Consider the following 23,104-nt stretch of genomic DNA (forward strand, 5'->3'; position numbering starts at 1 on the left):
CCACCTTAGGGACCGTCTGCCACGAGTCCCGCGTGGTGTCAGATATGGGGAACATTTTCTTAAAAACAGGAGGGGGAACAAACGGAATACCTGGTTTATCCCACTCCCTAGTTACTATATCCGCAATCCTCTTAGGGACCGGGAACACATCAGTGTAAACAGGAACTTCTAGGTACTTGTCCATTTTACACAATTTCTCTGGGACCACCAAAGGGTCACAGTCATCCAGAGTAACTAATACCTCCCTGAGTAATAAGCGGAGGTGTTCTAGTTTAAATTTAAATGCCAACATATCTGAGTCTTTCTGAGGAGCAACCTTTCCCGAATCTGAAACTTCTCCCTCAGACAGCACATCCCTCGCCCCCATTTCAGAGCGTTGTGAGTGTATATCGGATACGGCTACTAAAGCGTCAGAATGCTCATAATCTGTTCTTAAAACAGAGCTGTCACGCTTTGCAGGTAACACGGGCAGCTTAGATAAAAATACTGAGAGGGTATTATCCATAACTGCCGCCAAATCTTGTAAGGTAAAAGAGTTAGACGCGCTAGAGGTGCTAGGTGTCACTTGAGCGGGCGTAACTGGTTGTGACACTTGGGGAGAGGTCAACGGGCTAACCTCATTACCTTCTGTCTGAGAATCATCTTGGGCCACATTTTTAAGTGCAACAATATGATCTTTAAAATGTATAGACATATCAGTACACGTGGGACCCATTTTGAGAGGGGGTTCCACCATGGCTTCTAAACACATTGAACAAGGATTTTCCTTGGTGACAGACATGTTTAACAGACTAGTAGTAAGACAAACAGGCTTAGAAATCACATTAATCAAGCAAAAACACACTTTGCAAAAAAACGTTACTGTGCTTTAAGAAATAAAAAAGGCACACAATTTTCCAAAACAGTGAAAAATGCACCAAACTTTCTGAAATTTTCACAGTATGTACCTAAAGCATTGGTAAGATTGCACAGCTAGCAAAAAAATCGATTAACCCCTTAATGCCCAAACTGGATCAATAGTAAGCTAACAGACCGGTTAAAACAAATTTAGCACCTTGCCACAGCTCTGCTGTGGCTCTACCTTCTCTTAGGAGTCGGATTTATGGGGAAAAAGCTTCTTATGGGTCCTTAAATTGTAGCAGGAGCCACCATGTGAACACAGCCTGAAGATCTAGTCCATCTAACTGCGCATCTGAGGCGCGAAATTAGGCCCCTCCCACCTTACTCCGGTGCTGTGAGGCCTAAAGAAACACTCCTAGGAGTTATAATACTAGCCATGTGGGTAACAACCCCTGAAAGAAACCCAAAGGGACCTTCAAAGTATCTCAAAAACGATGTTTATAAGTAAAAACCGTTTGCCATAAAAAGGTGTCAACCCATAAAAAAGTGTCAACCAGCATAAATTAGCCCTGTAATGTAAGCTTGTAATTCTATACTTAGTCCCTGAATAAAGCTTACCCTTCCCTCATGGGGATCTTATCAGTCCTTTTCTAGCATTATCACAGTCTTGTCTAGAAATAAATGACTGAACATACCTTATTGCAGCTTAATCTGCAAACCGTTCCCCCCAACTGAAGTTTTCTTGTACTCCTCAGTCCTGTGTGGGAACAGCAGTGGATTTTAGTTACAACATGCTAAAATCATTTTCCTCTCTGCAGAAATCTTCATCCCTTTTCTGCTGGAGAGTAAATAGTACAAACCGGTACCATTTAAAAATAACAAACTTTTGCTTGTAGAACAAAAACTACAAATCTAACACCACATTCACTTTACCCTTCCGAGAGAGACCCTATTGCTTAGAGCCGGCAAAGAGAATGACTGGGGGGTGGAGCTAGAGGGGGAGCTATATGGACAGCTCTGCCGTGTGCTCTCTTTGCCACTTCCTGTTAGGAAGGAGAATATCCCACAAGTAAAGGATGAATCCGTGGACTGGATACACCTTACAAGAGAAATTATATTTAACTTAGGGTTAGGGTTAGCTTTAGGGGTTAATACATTTATTAGAGTAGCGGCGAGGTCCGATCGGCAGATTAGGGGTTAAAAATTGTAAGTTGGTGGTGGAGACGACGTTGGGGGCGGCAGATTAGGGGTTAATAAATATAATATAGGGGTCGGCGGTGTTAGGGGCAGCAGATTAGGGGTACATATGGATAACGTAGGTTGCGGCGGTGTACGGAGCAGCAGATTAGGGGTTAATAAATATAATATAGGGGTCGGCGATGTTAGGGGCAGCAGAATAGTGGTTCATAGGGATAATGTAGGTGGCGGCGGTGTACGGAGCGGCAGATTAGGGGTTAATAATAAAATGCAGGGGTCAGCGATAGCGGGGGAGGCAGATTAGGTGTTAATAAGTGTAAGGTTAGGGGTGTTTAGACTCTGGGTACATGTTAGGGTGTTAGGTGCAGACTTAGGAAGTGTTTCCCCATAGGAAACAATGGGGCTGCGTTAAGAGCTGAACGCTGCTTTTTTGCAGGTGTTAGGTTTTTTTCAGCTCAAACGGCCCCATTGTTTCCTATGGGGGAATCGTGCACGAGCACGTTTTTGAAGCTGGCCGCGTCCGTAAGCACCGCTGGTATTTAGAGTTGCAGTGGCGGTAAACTATGCTATACGCTCCCTTTTTGAAGCCTAACGTAGCCCTTCTGTGAACTCTAAATACCAGCGGTATTTAAAAGGTGCCGGGGAAAAAAAGCATGCGTAGCTAACGCACCCCTTTGGCCACAGAACTCTAAATCTAGGTGTAAGAAATTGTTGTGTTTAAAATGCTGGTGCATGTAGCATACTAAAATACTCTCTTGAAACAGCAATAGCTTTTACTAGAAACATTTTTGCTAATACATGTACATAGCAAACATGTTTCTATTCAAAAGTAAAATGCACCCACATCCATTCCAATTTTGGCTGGAATGTCCCTTTAAAGTAGCCTTATACCGATATAATTTAAGCATGCTTGGTAGAATAAAACAGCAGAAAGGGAAAAAAATAAGAAAAAAGACACTTGCAGTAGTAATTTGGAAGAAAATGTTTATGGGAGCTGTAGTCCCAGACATTGGTCTATATGGACTGTAGCTTGGAGATTAGGAAGTATCTGCTGCAGTTTCCAGTAGCATGTATATAGTGAAAGGCTAACCACACACACACACACACACTACACAAACATTATGCTCCAACCACAAAAAATAAAAACATGGAGGGGTCAAATCACAATCAAATTATTTATTCATTATTTTAACAAAATGTATGCTTACCTGATAAATGTGCTTCTTCCGGGCATGGAGAGTCCACAATTTCATTCCAATTACTAGTGGGAATTCAACTCCTGGCCAGCAGGAGGAGGCAAAGAGCACCCCAGCAGAGCTGTTAAGTGTCACTTCTCTTACCCATAACCCCCAGTCATTCGGCCGAAGGGAAATGGAAAAAGAAGATAACACAAAGGTATAGAGGTGCCTGAGGTTTGTACAAAAAAAAAATGCCATCTTAAATTTAAATATGGGCGGGTAAGCATACATTTTGTTTTCTTTCCTATGGCATGGAGAGTCCACAATTTTATTCCAATTACTAATGGGAACCAATACCCAAGCTAGAGGACACAGAATGAAAAGGGAGGGAGAACAAGACTGCGGACCTAAACAGAAGGCACCACCCCTTGAAGAACTTTTCTCCCAAAGGAAGTCTCAGCCGAGGCAAAAATATAAAAATGTTTAGAATTTGGAAAAGGAATGCAAAGAGGACCACGTGGGCACCTTGCAGATTTGTTCCACAGAAGCTTCATGTATGAAAGCCCAGGAAGAAAAGACAGCCCTAGTGGAATGAGCCATAATTCTCTCAGGAGGCTGCTGACCAGCTGTCTCATAAGCCAACCGGATAATTCTTCTCAAACAAACAGAGAAAGAGTAAGAGAAGTGGCCTTCTGACCCTTACACTAATTAAAAGAACGATTGACAAAAATCCTTATTTGTTTCATTTAAAGCACGCATAACATCCAGATTATGCAACAGGCGTTCCTTTGAAAAGAAGGATTAGGACAAAAAGGATCAACAATTTCCTGATTGATATTGTGATCTGATACTACTTTGGGAAGAAATCCCAACCTAGTATGAAGAATCACACTGCAAAGCCGAAAACTCAAACTCTGCAAGCAGAAAAAAGTTAAGACTCCAAGGCGGAGCAACAGGTTTAAATATAGGCCTGAATTTGACCAATGCCATCTGGCAGATCGGCCAGATGTATGAACAAAAAAAAAAAAGAAGGAGTATACAGTGCAGAAAACTGGCCCTTCAGAGAGCTGACTGACAACCCTTTCTCCAGGCCATCCTGGAGAAAAGACAAAGTACGAGGAACTCATACAGAAAACCTTGCGATTCACACCCAAAAAGGTATTTACGTCATACCTTAAGGAAATCTCGCGAGTAACAGGATACGAGCATGAAGCATTGGTCAATGACCTACTCAGAAAAACCATGCCTAGCCAAGACTAGACTTTCAAGCTCCAAGCAGTCAGCTTCAGAGAGAATCTATATTTGGGCGGAGGAAGGGACCAGAAAAAGAAGGTTGTTCATTAAGGGCAACCTCTGGGGGGGGGGGGGGGGGGGAAGAGGTGACACTTCACCAGATCCACAATTTTTAGGAATGAGAGCAAACAGAGGAAAACAGGTACACAGGACCGAAGTCCCAAGAAACCGCCAGAGCGTCTATCAGAGCTGCTTGTGGATCCCTTGATTATGAATCGTACCTTGGAAACTTGGATCTAAGGGGCATCTCATCTAAACGCCAACTCCAGAACCCCCCAACTGAGGGTTATTATTGAGAATATTTCCGGAGTGGGAGCCCACTCCCCGGGGAGAAAGGACTGGTTGCTCAAAAATTCTGCTTTCCAGAAGTCCACCCCTGGGATGAGGAAGACAGAGAGAAGACAATCTTGAGACTCTGACCACTGGAGAATGTGAGTCATCTCCTTCATAGCTAAGGAGCTCCGACTTCCTCCCTGGTGAAAGATATACGCCACCGAGAAGATAATGTCCAACTGGAATTTGATAAATCGGACCAAACACAATTAAGGCCAAGCTGATATAGCATAGAAAATTGCTCTCATTCTAGAACATTTATTGGAGAGAAAACTTCACTCAAATCCAGAAACCCTGAGTCATTAAGGAACCCCAAACTGCTCCCCAGCCCAACAGACTGGCAACTGTGGACACAATCACCCAGGCAAACTTCAGGAAGCATCTTCCTTGAGACACATGGTCCTGAAGATCCACCAGGATCGAGAGTCTCTGATAGGGAGTCTAGAATTATCGGTTGAGAAAGATCCAAGAGGTCTCCGTTCCATAGTCTAATAATGCATAACTGTAGAAGACTCAGATGGAATAAAGAAAAATGGAATAATGTCCATGGAAGTAATCAGACCAATTACTTCTATACACAGAGCCATTGAAGGACGAATAGAGGACTGAAGTGAAAGACAAGTTTTAAGAATCTTGGATTTTCCAGCATACGTCAGAAAAATATTCATGGACAGAGAGACTATGATCGATCCCAAAATCGTACCTTAGTATCTGGCACCAAGGAACTATATTCCAAATTTACATTCCATCCGTCAAGTGGAACAAAGAGTAGAATCTGTATGGGAGTTTGCTAAATGAAAGGATGGCACCTGATCCCAGATGTCGTCCTGGTATGGAGCCACTGCTATCCCTTGAGATCTGACCACTGCCAAAAAGTTCCCTAAGACCTCTTTAAAGATCCGAGGAGCCATGGCAAGGCCGAAGGGAAGGACACAAAATTGGAACTGTTTGTCCAGAAAGGCAAACCACAGGAATTGTAGATGTTCCCTGTTAATGGGAACATGAAGATATGTGTCTTTCAGGTCTATGGAGATCATAAACTGACCCTCCTAAATCAAAGGCAGAATGAAATGAATAGTCTCCATTTGAAGGACGGAACCTTGAGAAATTGATGAGACACTTGAGGTCCAATATTGGACTGAAAATTCCCTTATTCTTGGGAACCACAAAAAAAAGGATTGAAAAGAATCTTTGACCCTGTTCCGCCACAGTAACTGGGACATTCACTCCCAAAGAAGATAGGTCCTTTACTCAGCTTAAGAAGGCCTCTCTCCTCACCTGGTTTGCAGATAACCTGAACAGGATAAATCTGTCTCTGGAAGGATAAGACTTAAAACCTATCCTGAATCCCTGGGATACTGCTTCCACAGCCCAAGGATCTGGGACATCAGGGATCCAAACCTGATATCAGGCTGGTTTAGGCAATGATATTTGTAGGACGCATTATGGAGAGTGCATAACCAAATCTGGATTTGAACTCTAGACCTACAGCTTTCAAGGCAGCAAAAAGTAACCACTAAGCCATTGTGGTATACCCTCTAAATCTATACAAAATAAATATTGACATAGTCATGGTTGCAAATCTCCCCAATGAGAGACAATGAAAACAATGTGCATATGCTTAAGAATACGTTAAGGCATAAATTTACAATCCACAATGGACTACAAATTAAAATTAGATTAATTGCATCATATAAATAGATATATGAAAATATAAGAATAATATTCAACAAAGGATATTACAACAAGAAGAAAATAACCATTAGTGTCCTAAGGTTATAAAGAATATATATTAGAATATATAATATATACAAGACCTATGAAAATTATGACCATTCATGAGGTCATCCAAACCGCAATCATCTCTTGAAAAGATTGCAGTAAAATGAACATAAATAAGGATACCTAAAAATACCCTCATAGAGACCTAAGATCACTTAAACATAGGATCCAGATCTAAAATGCCAGAAATCACCTCAATATGAGAGGAATTTCATTGAATAGTAACATGCAAATATACTAATAATGGACACCAGATGGCAGCAAAACATCATACTATTCTCCTTTAAACAGAAAATAAGCTGTGTTAAGGAAAAGTTTAGACCAATACAGAACCACATAGGATTGTAAGATATATAAAAAAAAAAAAAAAAAAATACTTAGCGAGACATACAATGAGATGCCCTTTTCATCACATGGTTTAGACCCCCAACTGATACTGAGGGTAAATAATCTGGGACTTAATATTCTAAATAGCCAAGGCTGACCCATTTAGCCCGAGAAAAGAAATAAATCCCTCTCACAAAAGGATCGCTTTACTAAGCGACCGTTATAAAGCCTCAGTAATGGTTCTCCTATAAACTCTTAGGAGAACAGAGAAAAATAGGCACCATAACCATACAGCCCTTGCCTCAAGGCTAATACCAAACAGAGGGAGACCAAGAGCCCGTAGCCGTCCAGCAAGGTTGTGGAATCGCCGTTCCAAACCCTTTGTGTTGCAGCCCCCCATGGTGAACCCACTCTTCAGCACCCTAGGAGAGCTTAATGGCAGACTTCGGCGCCCACCAACAATCCTGCGGCAGGAAAATTTACCTCCACCGTACCGGATCTGTACTCACCCTGCAAAACACGCAGTCAAGGATTCAAACTACTAGGAGTTGCAACCCGTCCCTGCTGACCACCGCAATTTAATCTCTCAGTAGAGAGAAATAAAGAAATGTAACCTCTTAGGAAGCTTACTGCAAAAAAAGTGTGTCTGTGATGCCGCTCTGTAATAGACAAAGTACAGAGGGACGAATGGCAACACAATTTAAATAGTGATGCGCAACGATCCGCCTTTATGCAGAGATACATTAACATACCAGTAGGAGTATCTCAATAAGAATTAACTCTGCGCTGCCCTTGTGGATTTAGTAAAAACGTTATTAAATGGGAAGCTAAAGCAGTTTGTTTGAGGTGCAGAGCCCCAGCAAGCAGTGAAAAAGACCGATCCCTGCAGTCACAGGCTGTCCGCAGCTTATAGAGGGAGGCTCCCCGCAGAGTGAGACAGCTATTGATACGCAACTATCTGCCTTATACGCAATAAAATAGAGACCCCTGGACTTAGAAGACTAACGCTAGTCTGTAGAACACATAACCCAAACAGGGAGATAACAGAGCATCGGCTAAATAATCTCATACGCCGATAAGAGCTCTATAAGAAGGGGAATTAAACCACACAGGGAGTACCCTTAAAGCCCTTCAGACACATACACTATTTCCCACAAATAAGGAAAGTTAAAGTCCGTATAACAACATCCCTTATCTAAGAGAAATCATGACTGTCAACCTACTTGACAGTAGCAAACAGTTATAAAAGGAAAGAAGACACCTTTTTCCTTTACAAAATCACTGCCCCAGAGAGGAAGTAACCAAACCCAATCTGGTAAACAAAAACTTCACTAGATGTTATATATGTTGAGGCTAATAGTAACACCATCCCTAATTGCCCACCCTCACTGGAGGGTACCCAGCAAATTATAAAAAAATCCCTTACCCCTATTAAGCCTTTCAAACTGACCACAAGCCATGGGGGCAGGGGGTACAGGGACTTGCAGTTAGAAGTGTTCATTCTTCTCACCATCTCCAGGTTTGACAAACTCAGCTGGCTGACAGTGAGCTGTAGACAAAGAAAAAACAGAGTAACCAACTCTGGTTTTCAAAATGGGGATAGCATAAATGTTGAAAGGTAAGCAAAGACTACCTTGCCATCTTCCAACTGTCACCATTACTCTTACTAAAGATATTGAAATGGACACAGCATAGCCCCTAGTCCTTGCTTGCAGGGAAAAGTACCCATTAAAGAATTAATATCTTCAGACACCATCTTCGAACATCCTCCCTTGACAGAGGCAAAGAGAATGACTGGGGGTTATGGGTAAGGGAAGTGACACTTAACAGCTCTGCTGGGGTGCTCTTTGCCTGCTCCTGTTGGCCAGGAGTTGAATTCCCACTAGTAATTGGAATGAAATCGTGGACTCTCCATGCCATAGGAAAGAAAAAATCTACATAGACATTTATGTAGAAAAACATTTGATACGTGTTTCTTAAGTATTGTAATCAACTCCTGAATTAGCAACCCTATTTAAAACAAAATAAATGGAGTTCTTACAAGAATTTATAAGACTATCAAGATTAAATTAACATATACTTTTTTAAGAAGTATAAAAACCAAATTAAAAGACTATCATATAATTAAAAGTTAAAAAAACAAACATAATAATATGGTCGAGGAGTATACTACAGGGATTTGTATTATTTTTATTACTAGCTAAATATTAAATACTTGCATATTTTAACTATAGTTTTTGCAGCTTATAAAAATATGCATAAATGTATTCTGCCTTTTTACAAATCTTGTTATAGTCTAGTCCAAGTGTCCTTTCATCTGTAGCTCACTTCTTGTATTTTCAATATCAACAAGATAATCTTTAAAAGACATATTAATGTATTTACATCACAGAAACCTTTTCCTGTGTTAGCAAAGGCTTTTTCCAACTCTAACTCTATGATAAGTGATCATGAAAATGGATTTAATGCATCTTTTCTTAAAAAACAAAAACTAAATAAAAAAATCTGTCAAGAAACCAGATACTCACACACAGATGTTTCCCGTGAAATTGATGTGCGGACACCTGTGAGGTTTGCACATGACAGCCACAACCGCAATCTGAAATAGAACAATAGAAAATTTTTGTAAACTAAATGGTAAAGTGCAGCTTCAAAATAAAGGGAAATGAAACACTTTAATTGTAATATAAAAATGTATAAATGAGGTCTAGTAAAACAAACGTTTGTTGCAACATACCTCTGATTATCTTTTTTGCTTATTGTTCTGCACTGTCTAGAGCAGGGGTTTTTAAAGGGAAATTAAACCCAAAAAAATTATTTCATGATTCAGACAGAAAGAGAATACGTTTTTAAACAACATTTCAATTTACTTCTATTATCTAATTTGCTTCATTCTTTAGATATCCTTTTTAAAGAAATAGCAATGCACATGGGTGAGCCAATCACGAGGCATCTATGTGCAGCCACCAATCAGTAGCTACTGGGCCTATCTAGATATGCTTTTCGAGAGAATGAAGCAAATTAGATAATAGAAGTAAATTAGAAAGTTGTTTTGAATGATATTCTCTATCTGAATCATGAAAGAAAAAAATAGGGTTTAATGTCCCTTTAAGCTCATTGTATCTGGGGGCCAATGGCTGAGTGTGCTTCTCTGATGGGGGACACTTGAACAAAGTGAGTGACTGGAACTGGATATACTAGGAACTGGAAGTGACATTTACCCATGAAGTAATATGGTGTATGGTGGGAGTTGCAGCCCACAATGAACACACAATTGTGTATATTTATCTTATGAGTGCCAAGTTAAAGGGACACAAAACCTCATTTTTTCCAGTCATGATTCAGATAGAGCATGCAATTTTAAGCAACTTTCTAATTTACTCCAATAATATTTTTTTTTGTTCTCTTGCTATCTTTATTTGAAAAAAACAGGAATGTAAGCATAAGAGTCGGCCCATTTTTGTCCAGTAGCGCTAAAAAAAGCTAGGAAATGATGATACCAATCTAATTTATGTTTTATACAATCTATTTTATTTAAAAATTCTTATAACACATAAAAACAACAGCAAATGCTTTTCCTAATTAATAAAGGGACGTCTCCCTTATACAACACTTATAAAAACAGACTAGAACCATATAATCCTAGAATTTCAGGTATAAAGGAATTAATTCTATAGATAACATATGGCAAGCAACAAATTTCTAAGATAAATGGTGAATTAAATATTTAAAAGGCACAAATGTATCAATCCTAATAGCTTTACAGTTCTTCAGTAACAAATTCAGTTATAAAGTTACACAGTTACTTTCCTTGGACATATAATTGGCTCAGGTGTGCTGGATAGTTAAAAAGGCTTTTTAAAGTGAATGTAAATTTTGATGCTAAAGTGCCCGGTTTTTAAAACTTTGATTAAAAACAGGGGCACTTTAATTCATAAAAATTTACATTTCACTCCTGTTGTGACAAAAAACTTACCTTTTAAACTTCACAGCAGCTTCTGCTTTCTCCGGTCTCAGAAGCCATTTCTGATGTCAGAAATGATTGATAGGTCATTCTCCAATCACAGCTTCCCCCCCGGGGGATTCAGTGTCTGATTCACTGCTGTGATTGGAGGAAGCCGATGCCTCATTTTAGACCCAGGAAGAGGCTTTGAAACAGGTGGAGGAAGCTGGAGCTGCTGTGAAGATTAAAAGGTAAGTTTTTTTTCACAACACGAGTGAAATGAAAATTTTTATGAATTAAAGTGCCCCTGTTTTTAATCGAAGTTTTAAAAACCGGGCACTTTAGCATCGAAATTTACATTCACTTTAACTATCCAGCACACCTGAGCCAATTATATGTCCAAGGAAAGTAACTGTGTAACTTTATAACTGAATTTGTTACTGAAGAACTGTAAAGCTATTAGGATTGATACATTTGTGCCTTTTAAATATTTAATTCACCATTTATCTTAGAAATTTGTTGCTTGCCATATGTTATCTATAGAATTAATTCCTTTATACCTGAAATTCTAGGATTATATGGTTCTAGTCTGTTTTTATAAGTGTTGTATAAGGGAGACGTCCCTTTATTAATTAGGAAAAGCATTTGCTGTTGTTTTTATGTGTTATAAGAATTTTTAAATAAAATAGATTGTATAAAACATAAATTAGATTGGTATCATCATTTCCTAGCTTTTTTTAGCGCTGCTAAATAAACCCCATTTTTTCTTCTTATCCACCATTTAGTTCTCTTTGAGGGAAGAACTTTTTTAGCAGCAGGAATCCACCTTTAGGCGCTCCTATCACACTACACATAAATACCATTTTTGTCCAGTACCTGGGTATCACTCGTGAATTGGTGGCGACATTTAGTAGTAGCAGGGCTTGTCGGTCATTGAGAAGTCTGGGATGTTTGACATCACAACCTCTAAAGGTTGCAGACAGGTTTAGAGGCAGCTGTTGTAAGACAAGCGTTTCCTTTCTGTTGCAAGAGTACAAGAGCCAGCCTGCACTGCTACATAAATGTGTGCCATAAAGTGATGTGGTCATTCTTCCAGTTGTGTTTGCATCCAGCACTCACTAAACATCTATCCAGGTGCAATGTATAAAAACAGAATTTATGCTTACCTGATAAATTACTTTCTCTTGCGGTGTATCCAGTCCACGGATTCATCCTTTACTTGTGGGATATTCTCCTTCCCTACAGGAAGTGGCAAAGAGAGCACACAGCAGAGCTGTCCATATAGCTCCCCCTCTAGCTCCACCCCCCAGTCATTCGACCAAAGGTTAGGAAGAAAAAGGAGAAACCATAGGGTGCAGTGGTGACTGTAGTTTAAACAAAATATTTTACCTGACTTAAATGCCAGGGCGGGCCGTGGACTGGATACACCGCAAGAGAAAGTAATTTATCAGGTAAGCATGAATTCTGTTTTCTCTTGCAAGGTGTATCCAGTCCACGGATTCATACTTTACTTGTGGGATACCAATACCAAAGCTTTAGGACACAGATGAAGGGAGGGAACAAGACAGGTACCTTAAACGGAAGGCACCACTGCTTGCAAAACATTTCTCCCAAAAATAGCCTTCGAAGAAGCAAAAGTATCGAATTTGTAAAATTTGGAAAAAGTATGCAGTGAAGACCAAGTCGCTGCCTTACAAATCTGTTCAACAGAAGCCTCATTTTTGAAAGCCCATGTAGAAGGCACTGCTCTAGTAGAATGAGCAGTAATTGTTTCAGGAGGCTGCTGGCCAGCCGGATGATGCTTTTCAGCCAAAAGGAAAGAGAGGTAGCAGTCGCTTTCTGACCTCTCCTCTTACCAGAATAGATAACAAACAAGGAGGATGTTTGTCTGAAATCCTTAGTTGCTTGTAAATAGAACTTTAAAGCACGAACTACATCAAGATTGTGTAACAGACGTTCCTTCTTCGAAGAAGGATTAGGACACAGAGAAGGAACAACTATTTCCTGGTTAATATTCTTGTTAGAAACAACTTTAGGAAGAAAACCAGGCTTGGTACGCAAAACTACCTTATCTGCGTGGAACACCAGGTAAGGTGAATCAAACTGTAAGGCAGATAATTCTGAAACTCTTCGAGCAGAAGAGATAGCTACCAAAAACAAAACTTTCCAAGATAACAACTTAATGTCTATGGAATGTAAAGGTTCAAACAGAACCCCTTGAAGAACTGAAAGAACTAGATTTAGACTCCATGGCGGAGCCACAGGTTTATAAACAGGCTTGATTCTGACTAAAGCCTGAGCAAATGCTTGAACGTCTGGTACCTCTGCTAGACGCTTGTGTAAAAGGATAGACAGAGCAGATATCTGTCCCTTTAAGGAACTAGCTGACAATCCTTTCTCCAATCCTTCTTGGAGGAAAGACAATATCCTGGGAAACCTAATCTTACTCCATGAGTAACCCTTGGATTCACACCAACCCAGATATTTCCGCCATATCTTATGGTAGATTTTCCTGGTGACAGGCTTTCTAGCCTGAATCAGAGTATCTATAACCGACTCAGAGAAACCCCGCTTTGATAGAATTAAGCGTTCAATCTCCAAGCAGTCAGACGTAGAGAAACTAGATTTGGATGCTTGAACGGACCCTGTATTAGAAGATCCTGCCTCATTGGCAGTGTCCATGGTCGGACAGATGACATGTCCACTAGGTCTGCATACCAAGTCCTGTGTGGCCACGCAGGCGCTATCAGAATCACTGAAGCCTTCTCCTGCTTGATTCTGGCGACCAGACGAGGGAGAAGGGGAAACGGTGGAAAAACATAAGCCAGATTGAAGGACAAAGGCGCTGCTAGAGCATCTATCAATACCGCCTTGGGGTCCCGGGACCTGGACCCGTAGAGAGGAAGTTTGGTGTTCTGACGGGACGCCATCAGATCCAACTCTGGAGTGCCCCATAGCTGAGTCAGCTGGGCAAACACCTCTGGGTGGAGTTCCCACTCCCCCGGGTGAAAAGTCTGATGACTTAGGAAATCCGCCTCCCAGTTCTCTACTCCTGGGATGTGAATTGCTGAGAGCTGGCAGGAGTGATCCTCCGCCCACCTTATTATTTTGGTTACTTCCGTCATCGCTAGGGAACTCTTTGTTCCCCCCTGATGATTGACGTAAGCTACAGTCGTGATGTTGTCCGACTGAAATCTGATGAATTTGGCCGCAGCTAGTTGAGGCCATGCCTGAAGAGCGTTGAATATCGCTCTCAGTTCCAGAATGTTTATCGGGAGAAGCTTTTCTTCCCGAGACCATAAGCCCTGAGCTTTCAGGGAGTCCCAGACCGCACCCCAGCCTAACAGACTGGCGTCGGTCGTTACAATGATCCACTCTGGTCTGCGGAAACATATTCCCTGAGACAGGTGATCCTGAGACAACCACCAGAGAAGAGAATCTCTGGTCTCCTGGTCCAACTGAATTTGAGGAGACAAATCTGCATAATCCCCATTCCACTGTTTGAGCATGCATAGTTGCAGTGGTCTGAGGTGTATCCGAGCAAAAGGGACTATGTCCATTGCCGCTACCATTAATCCGATTGTCTCCATGCACTGAGCCACAGATGGCCGGGGAATGGAATGAAGAACTCGGCAAGTAGTTAAGAGTTTTAATTTTCTGACCTCCGTCAGAAATATTTTCATTTCTACCGAGTCTATTAGAGTCCCTAGGAAGGGAACCCTTGTGAGAGAGGAAAGAGAACTCTTTTTGATGTTCACCTTCCACCCGTGAGACCTCAGAAAGGCCAATACAATCTCTGTGTGAGACTTGGCTCTTTGGAAAGACGGCGCCTGAATTAAGATGTCGTCTAGGTAAGGCGCCACTGCTGTGCCCCGCGGTCTTAGAACCGCCAGGAGAGACCCTAGTACCTTTGTGAAAATTCTGGGAGCAGTGGCTAAGCCGAAAGGAAGAGCCACAAACTGGTAATGCTTGTCCAGAAAGGCGAACCTGAGAAACTGGTGATGATCTTTGTGGATAGGAATGTGTAGGTATGCATCCTTTAGATCCACGGTAGTCATATATTGACCTTCCTGGATCATTGGTAAGATTGTCCGAATGGTCTCCATTTTGAATGATGGGACTCTGAGGAATCTGTTTAGAATTTTTAGATCCAGGATAGGTCTGAAAGTTCCCTCTTTTTTGGGAACCACAAACAGGTTTGAGTAAAAACCCAGCCCTTGTTCCACGATTGGAACTGGGTGGATCACTCCCATTGTATGTAGATTTTCTACACAGCGTAAAAACACCTCTTTCTTTGTCTGATCTGTAGACAGACGAGAAATGTGGAACCTCCCCCTTGGAGGAGAACCCTTGAATTCTAGAAAATATCCCTGGGATACAATATCTAACGCCCAAGGATCGTGCACATCTCTTGCCCAGGCCTGAGCGAAGAGAGAGAGTCTGCCCCCTACTAGATCTGGTCCCGGATCGGGAGCTACCCCTTCATGCTGTCTTGGTGGCAGCTGCAGGCTTTTTGGCCTGTTTACCCTTATTCCAGCCCTGGTAAGGTTTACGGGTTGCCTTGGGCTGTGAAGCGTTACCCTCTTGCTTTGCAGCCGGAGAGGATGAAGCGGGACCGTTCCTGAAATTACGAAAGGAACGAAAATTAGTTTTGTTCTTTGTCTTAAAGGACTTGTCCTGAGGGAGAGCATGGCCTTTTCCCCCGGTGATTTCTGAAATAATCTCTTTCAATTCAGGCCCGAAGAGGGTCTTTCCTTTGAAAGGGATGTTCAAAAGCTTGGATTTAGACACATCGGCCAACCAGGACTTTAGCCATAGCGCCCTGCGCGCCAAAATGGCGAAACCTGAATTTGTTGCCGCTAACTTAGCTATTTGGAAAGCAGCGTCAGTGATAAAATAATTATGAAAAGAGGAAAAAGAATGCAGAGTCTTCAAGGTAGATGAAATAGAGTATTTATTAGGAGCAGGCTTATCATCAGACACAGGTAAGCTCCTATCAGATAAAATAATTAGCTAGCTTTAGAGCCTTAATTCTATCCATAATTTCCTCATATGAGGTCTCCGTCTGGAGCGAGTCTTCCAGCGCCTCAAACCAGAAAGCGGCTGCAGTAGTTACAGGAATAATGCAGGCAATAGGCTGGAGAAGAAAACCTTGTTGAACAAAAAATTTCTTAAGTAAACCCTCTAACTTCTTATCCATAGGGTCTTTAAAAGCCCAACTGTCTTCAATTGGTATGGTTGTGCGTTTAGCAAGTGAAGAAACAGCCCCCTCCACCTCAGGGACCATCTGCCACGAGTCCCGCACAGGGTCAGATATGGGGAACATTTTCTTAAAAACAGGAGGGGGAACAAAGGGAACACCTGGTCTATCCCACTCCCTAGTAACGATATCCACAATCCTCTTAGGGACCGGAAACGCATCCGTGTAAACAGGGACCTCTAGGTACTTGTCCATTTTACACAATTTCTCTGGGATCACCAAAGGGTCGTAGTCATCCAGAGTAGCTAATACCTCCCTAAGCAAAACGCAGAGGTGTTCTAGTTTAAATTTAAAAGCCAATGTATCGGAATCTGTCTGAGGAGGAACCCTTCCTGAATCAGAGACTTCTCCCTCAGACATCAAATCCCTCGCTCCCACTTCAGAGCGTTGTGAGGGTATATCGGATACGGCTACCAAAGCATCAGAATGCTCATAATCTGTTCTTAAAACGGAGCTATCACGCTTTGCAGGTAACACGGGCAGTTTAGATAAGAAGGCTGTAAGAGAATAATCCATGACTGCCGCTAAGTCTTGTAATGTAAAAGGGTTAGACGCACTAGAGGTACTAGGCGTCGCTTGCGCGGGCGTAACTGCTTGTGACACTTGGGGAGAGGCAGACGGGCTACCCTCGTTACCTTCAGTCTGAGAATCATCTTGGGCCACATTCTTAAGTGCAACAATATGATCTTTAAAGTGTATAGACATATCAGTACAAGTGGGACACATTCTGAGAGGGGGTTCCACCATGGCTTCTAAACACATTGAACAAGGATTTCTTCTGTTATGTGTGATCAGTCCACGGGTCATCATTACTTCTGGGATATAACTCCTCCCCAACAGGAAATGCAAGAGGATTCACCCAGCAGAGCTGCACATAGCTCCTCCCCTCTACGTCACTCCCAGTCATTCTCTTGCACCCAACGACTAGATAGGATGTGTGAGAGGACTATGGTGATTATACTTAGTTTTTATAACTTCAATCAAAAGTTTGTTATTTTACAATAGCACCGGAGCGTGTTATTGCCTCTCTGGCAGAGTTGAAGAAGAATCTACCAGAGTTTTTACTATGATTTTAACCGGAGTAGTTAAGATCATATTGCTGTTTCTCGGCCATCTGAGGGAGGTAAAAGCTTCAGATCAGGGGACAGCGGGCAGATGAATCTGCATTGAGGTATGTAGCAGTTTTTATTTTCTGAATGGAATTGATGAGAAAATCCTGCCATACCGTTATAATGACATGTATGTATACTCTATACTTCAGTATTCTGGGGATGGTATTTCACTGGAATTACTCTGTTAAAAGTACATTAAACCTTTTTAATAGGTATTTATTATGTTAAACGTTTTTGCTGGAAGTAGAATCGTTTGCATTTTCTGAGGTACTGAGTGAATAAATGTTTGGGCATTATTTTTCCACTTGGCAGTTGCTTGTTTTAATTGTGACAGTTTCGTTTCTCTCTCACTGCTGTGTGTGAGGGGGAGGGGCCGTTTTTGGCCCTTTTTGCTACGCATCAAAAAATTCCAGTCAGTTACTCTTGTATTTCCTGCATGATCCGGTTCATCTCTAACAGAACTCAGGGGTCTTCAAACTTCTTTGGAGGGAGGTAGATTCTCTCAGCAGAGCTGTGAGACTTATATATTGACTGTGATTAAAAACGTTGCTCTGTAATTTTTATGCTTCAAATTTAATTATTGTTACTTTACTAATGGGAACAAACCTTTGCTAAAAGTTGTGTTGTTTTTAAGGATTGATGCTATAACTGTTTTTTCAGTTCATTATTTCAACTGTCATTTAATCGTTTAGTGCTTCTTTGAGGCACAGTACGTTTTTGTTAAATAAGATTGAATTAACCAAGTTGCAAGTTTATTGCTAGTGTGTTAAACATGTCTGATTCAGAGGAAGATACCTGTGTCATTTGTTCCAATGCCAAGGTGGAGCCCAATAGAAATTTATGTACTAACTGTATTGATGCTACTTTAAATAAAAGCCAATCTGTACAAATTGAACAAATTTCACCAAACAGCGAGGGGAGAGTTATGCCGACTAACTCGCCTCACGTGTCAGTACCTGCATCTCCCGCCCGGGAGGTGCGTGATATTGTGGCGCCTAGTACATCTGGGCGGCCATTACAGATAACATTACAAGATATGGCTACTGTTATGACCGAAGTTTTGGCTAAATTACCAGAACTAAGAGGCAAGCGTGATCACTCTGGGGTGAGAACAGAGTGCGCTGATAATACTAGGGCCATGTCTGATACTGCGTCACAGCTTGCAGAGCATGAGGACGGAGAGCTTCATTCTGTGGGTGACGGTTCTGATCCAAACAGATTGGATTCAGATATTTCAAATTTTAAATTTAAAGTAGAGAACCTCCGTGTATTACTAGGGGAGGTTTTAGCGGCTCTTAATGATTGTAACACTGTTGCAATACCAGAGAAATTGTGTAGGTTGGATAAATACTTTGCGGTACCGGCGAGTACTGACGTTTTTCCTATACCTAAGAGACTAACTGAAATTGTTACTAAGGAGTGGGATAGACCCGGTGTGCCGTTCTCACCCCCTCCAATATTTAGAAAGATGTTTCCAATAGACGCCACCACACGGGACTTATGGCAAACGGTCCCTAAGGTGGAGGGAGCAGTTTCTACTTTAGCTAAGCGTACCACTATCCCGGTGGAGGATAGCTGTGCTTTTTCAGATCCAATGGATAAAAAATTAGAGGGTTACCTTAAGAAAATGTTTGTTCAACAAGGTTTTATATTGCAACCCCTTGCATGCATCGCGCCGATTACGGCTGCGGCAGCATTTTGGATTGAGTCTCTGGAAGAGAACCTTAGTTCAGCTACGCTGGACGACATTACGGACAGGCTTAGAGTCCTTAAACTAGCTAATTCATTCATTTCGGAGGCCGTAGTACATTTAACCAAACTTACGGCTAAGAACTCAGGATTCGCCATTCAGGCACGTAGGGCGCTGTGGCTAAAATCCTGGTCAGCTGATGTGACTTCTAAGTCCAAATTACTTAATATACCTTTCAAGGGGCAAACTTTATTTGGGCCCGGTTTGAAAGAAATTATCGCTGACATTACAGGAGGTAAGGGCCACGCCCTGCCTCAAGACAAAGCCAAAGCTAAGGCTAGACAGTCTAATTTTCGTCCCTTTCGGAATTTCAAAGCAGGAGCAGCACCAACTTCCACTGCACCAAAACAGGAAGGAGCTGTTGCTCGTTACAGACAAGGCTGGAAACCTAACCAGTCCTGGAACAAGGGCAAGCAGGCCAGGAAACCTGCTGCTGCCCCAAAGACAGCATGAACCGAGGGCCCCCGATCCGGGACCGGATCTAGTGGGGGGCAGACTTTCTCTCTTCGCCCAGGCTTGGGCAAGAGATGTTCAGGATCCCTGGGCGCTAGAGATCATATCTCAGGGATACCTTCTAGACTTCAAATTCTCTCCCCCAAGAGGGAGATTTCATCTGTCAAGGTTGTCAACAAACCAGATAAAGAAAGAAGCGTTTCTACGCTGTGTACAAGATCTGTTATTAATGGGAGTGATCCATCCGGTTCCGCGGTCGGAACAAGGACAAGGGTTTTACTCAAACCTGTTTGTGGTTCCCAAAAAAGAGGGAACTTTCAGGCCAATCTTGGATTTAAAGATCCTAAACAAATTCCTAAGAGTTCCATCGTTCAAAATGGAAACTATTCGGACAATCTTACCCATGATCCAAAAGGGTCAGTACATGACCACAGTGGATTTAAAGGATGCTTACCTTCACATACCGATTCACAAAGATCATTACCGGTATCTAAGGTTTGCCTTCTTAGACAGGCATTACCAGTTTGTAGCTCTTCCATTCGGATTGGCTACGGCTCCAAGAATCTTCACAAAGGTTCTGGGTGCCCTTCTGGCGGTACTAAGACCGCGAGGAATTTCGGTAGCTCCGTACCTAGACGACATTCTGATACAAGCTTCAAGCTTTCAAACTGCCAAGTCTCATACAGAGTTAGTTCTGGCATTTCTAAGGTCGCATGGATGGAAAGTGAACGAAAAGAAGAGTTCTCTCTTTCCTCTCACAAGAGTTCCATTCTTGGGGACTCTTATAGATTCTGTAGAAATGAAGATTTATCTGACAGAAGACAGATTAACAAAGCTTCTAAATGCATGCCGTGTCCTTCATTCCATTCAACTCCCGTCAGTAGCTCAATGCATGGAGGTGATCGGCTTAATGGTAGCAGCAATGGACATAGTACCCTTTGCACGTCTACATCTCAGACCGCTGCAATTGTGCATGCTGAGTCAGTGGAATGGGGATTACTCAGACTTGTCCCCTACTCTGAATCTGGATCAAGAGACCAGAAACTCTCTTCTATGGTGGCTTTCTCGGCCACACCTGTCCAGGGGGATGCCATTCAGCAGGCCGGACTGGACAATTGTAACAACAGACGCCAGCCTACTAGGTTGGGGCGCTGTCTGGAATTCTCTGAAGGCTCAGGGACAATGGAATCAGGAGGAAAGTCTCCTGCCAATAAACATTCTGGAATTGAGAGCAGTTCTCAATGCCCTTCTGGCTTGGCCCCAGTTAAAAACTCGGGGGTTCATCAGGTTTCAGTCGGACAACATCACGACTGTAGCTTACATCAACCATCAGGGAGGGACAAGAAGCTCCCTAGCAATGATGGAAGTATCAAGGATAATTCGCTGGGCAGAGTCTCACTCTTGCCACCTGTCAGCAATCCACATCCCGGGAGTGGAGAACTGGGAGGCGGATTTCTTGAGTCGCCAGACTTTTCATCCGGGGGAGTGGGAACTTCATCCGGAGGTCTTTGCCCAAATACTTCGACGTTGGGGCAAACCAGAGATAGATCTCATGGCGTCTCGCCAGAACGCCAAACTTCCTCGCTACGGGTCCAGATCCAGGGATCCGGGAGCGGTTCTGATAGATGCTTTGACAGCACCTTGGAACTTCGGGATGGCTTATGTGTTTCCACCCTTCCCGCTGCTTCCTCGATTGATTGCCAAAATCAAACAGGAGAGAGCATCAGTGATTCTAATAGCGCCTGCATGGCCACGCAGGACTTGGTATGCAGATCTAGTGGACATGTCATCCTGTCCGCCTTGGTCTCTACCTCTAAGACAGGACCTTCTGATACAGGGTCCATTCAAACATCAAAATCTAACTTCTCTGAAGCTGACTGCTTGGAAATTGAACGCTTGATTTTATCAAAACGTGGGTTTTCTGAGTCGGTTATTGATACCCTGATACAGGCTAGGAAGCCTGTTACCAGAAGGATTTACCATAAGATATGGCGTAAATACCTATACTGGTGCGAATCCAAAGGTTACTCCTGGAGTAAGGTTAGGATTCCTAGGATATTGTCTTTTCTACAAGAAGGTTTAGAAAAGGGTTTATCGGCTAGCTCATTAAAGGGACAGATCTCAGCTCTGTCCATCTTGTTACACAGGCGTCTGTCAGAAAATCCAGACGTCCAGGCCTTTTGTCAGGCTTTAGCTAGGATCAAGCCTGTGTTTAAAACTGTTGCTCCGCCATGGAGTTTAAACCTTGTTCTTAACGTTCTACAAGGAGTTCCGTTTGAACCCCTTCATTCCATTGATATAAAGTTGTTATCTTGGAAAGTGTTATTTTTAATGGCTATTTCTTCGGCTCGGAGAGTCTCTGAGTTATCAGCTTTACATTGTGATTCTCCTTATTTGATTTTTCATTCAGATAAGGTAGTTCTGCGTACTAAACCTGGGTTCTTACCTAAGGTAGTAACTAACAGGAACATCAATCAAGAGATCGTGGTTCCTTCCCTGTGCCCGAATCCCTCTTCAAAGAAGGAACGTCTTCTACACAATCTGGATGTAGTTCGTGCCCTCAAGTTCTACTTGCAGGCAACTAAGGATTTTCGACAAACGTCTTCCCTGTTTGTCGTGTACTCTGGTCAGAGGAGAGGTCATAAGGCTTCGGCTACCTCTCTCTCCTTCTGGCTTCGTAGCATAATTCGTTTAGCCTATGAGACTGCTGGACAGCAGCCTCCTGAAAGAATTACAGCTCATTCTACTAGAGCTGTGGCTTCCACTTGGGCCTTTAAGAATGAGGCCTCTGTTGAACAGATTTGCAAGGCTGCAACTTGGTCTTCGCTTCATACTTTTTCCAAATTTTACAAATTTGACACTTTTGCTTCTTCGGAGGCTATTTTTGGGAGAAAGGTTCTTCAGGCAGTGGTTCCTTCTGTATAATGAGCCTGCCTATCCCTCCCGTCATCCGTGTACTTTTGCTTTGGTATTGGTATCCCAGAAGTAATGATGACCCGTGGACTGATCACACATAACAGAAGAAAACATAATTTATGCTTACCTGATAAATTCCTTTCTTCTGTTGTGTGATCAGTCCACGGCCCGCCCTGTTTTTAAGGCAGGTAAATATTTTTTAAATTATACTCCAGTCACCACTTCACCCTTGGTTTCTCCTTTCTCGTTGATTCTTGGTCGAATGACTGGGAGTGACGTAGAGGGGAGGAGCTATGTGCAGCTCTGCTGGGTGAATCCTCTTGCATTTCCTGTTGGGGAGGAGTTATATCCCAGAAGTAATGATGACCCGTGGACTGATCACACAACAGAAGAAAGGAATTTATCAGGTAAGCATAAATTATGTTTTTCCTTAGTGTCAGACATGTTTAACAGACTAGTAGTATACACAAGCAGGCTTGGAAATCACTTTAATCAAATAAAAAACACAATTTGAAAAAACTTTACTGTGCCTTTAAGAGATAAAAAGAGCACACACTTTTACAAAACAGTGAAAAATGCAGCAATCCTTTTGACATTTTCACAGTATGTACCTAAAGCCTTAATAAGGTTGCACCACATGTTGCAAAAACGATTAACCCCTTAATGCCCAAACCGAAGCAGCCTAAAGCCAACACCCGGTTAAAATTACTACAGCACCTT

General features: G+C 42.2%; 1 protein-coding gene across 1 annotated transcript in view; it reads right to left on the reverse strand.

The window, feature by feature from the left end:
* Positions 1 to 23,104, reverse strand: part of ELP3 (elongator acetyltransferase complex subunit 3) — a 625,666-nt gene that overhangs the window by 535,830 nt on the left and 66,732 nt on the right. The window contains exon 4 of the mRNA XM_053709529.1: positions 9,479 to 9,549. Within this exon, the coding sequence (XP_053565504.1) occupies positions 9,479 to 9,549 (71 nt within the window). The remainder of the gene's footprint in view (positions 1 to 9,478; positions 9,550 to 23,104) is intronic.

This window comes from Bombina bombina, chromosome 4 (genome assembly GCF_027579735.1).
Source record: "Bombina bombina isolate aBomBom1 chromosome 4, aBomBom1.pri, whole genome shotgun sequence".
Taxonomy (NCBI): domain Eukaryota; kingdom Metazoa; phylum Chordata; class Amphibia; order Anura; family Bombinatoridae; genus Bombina; species Bombina bombina.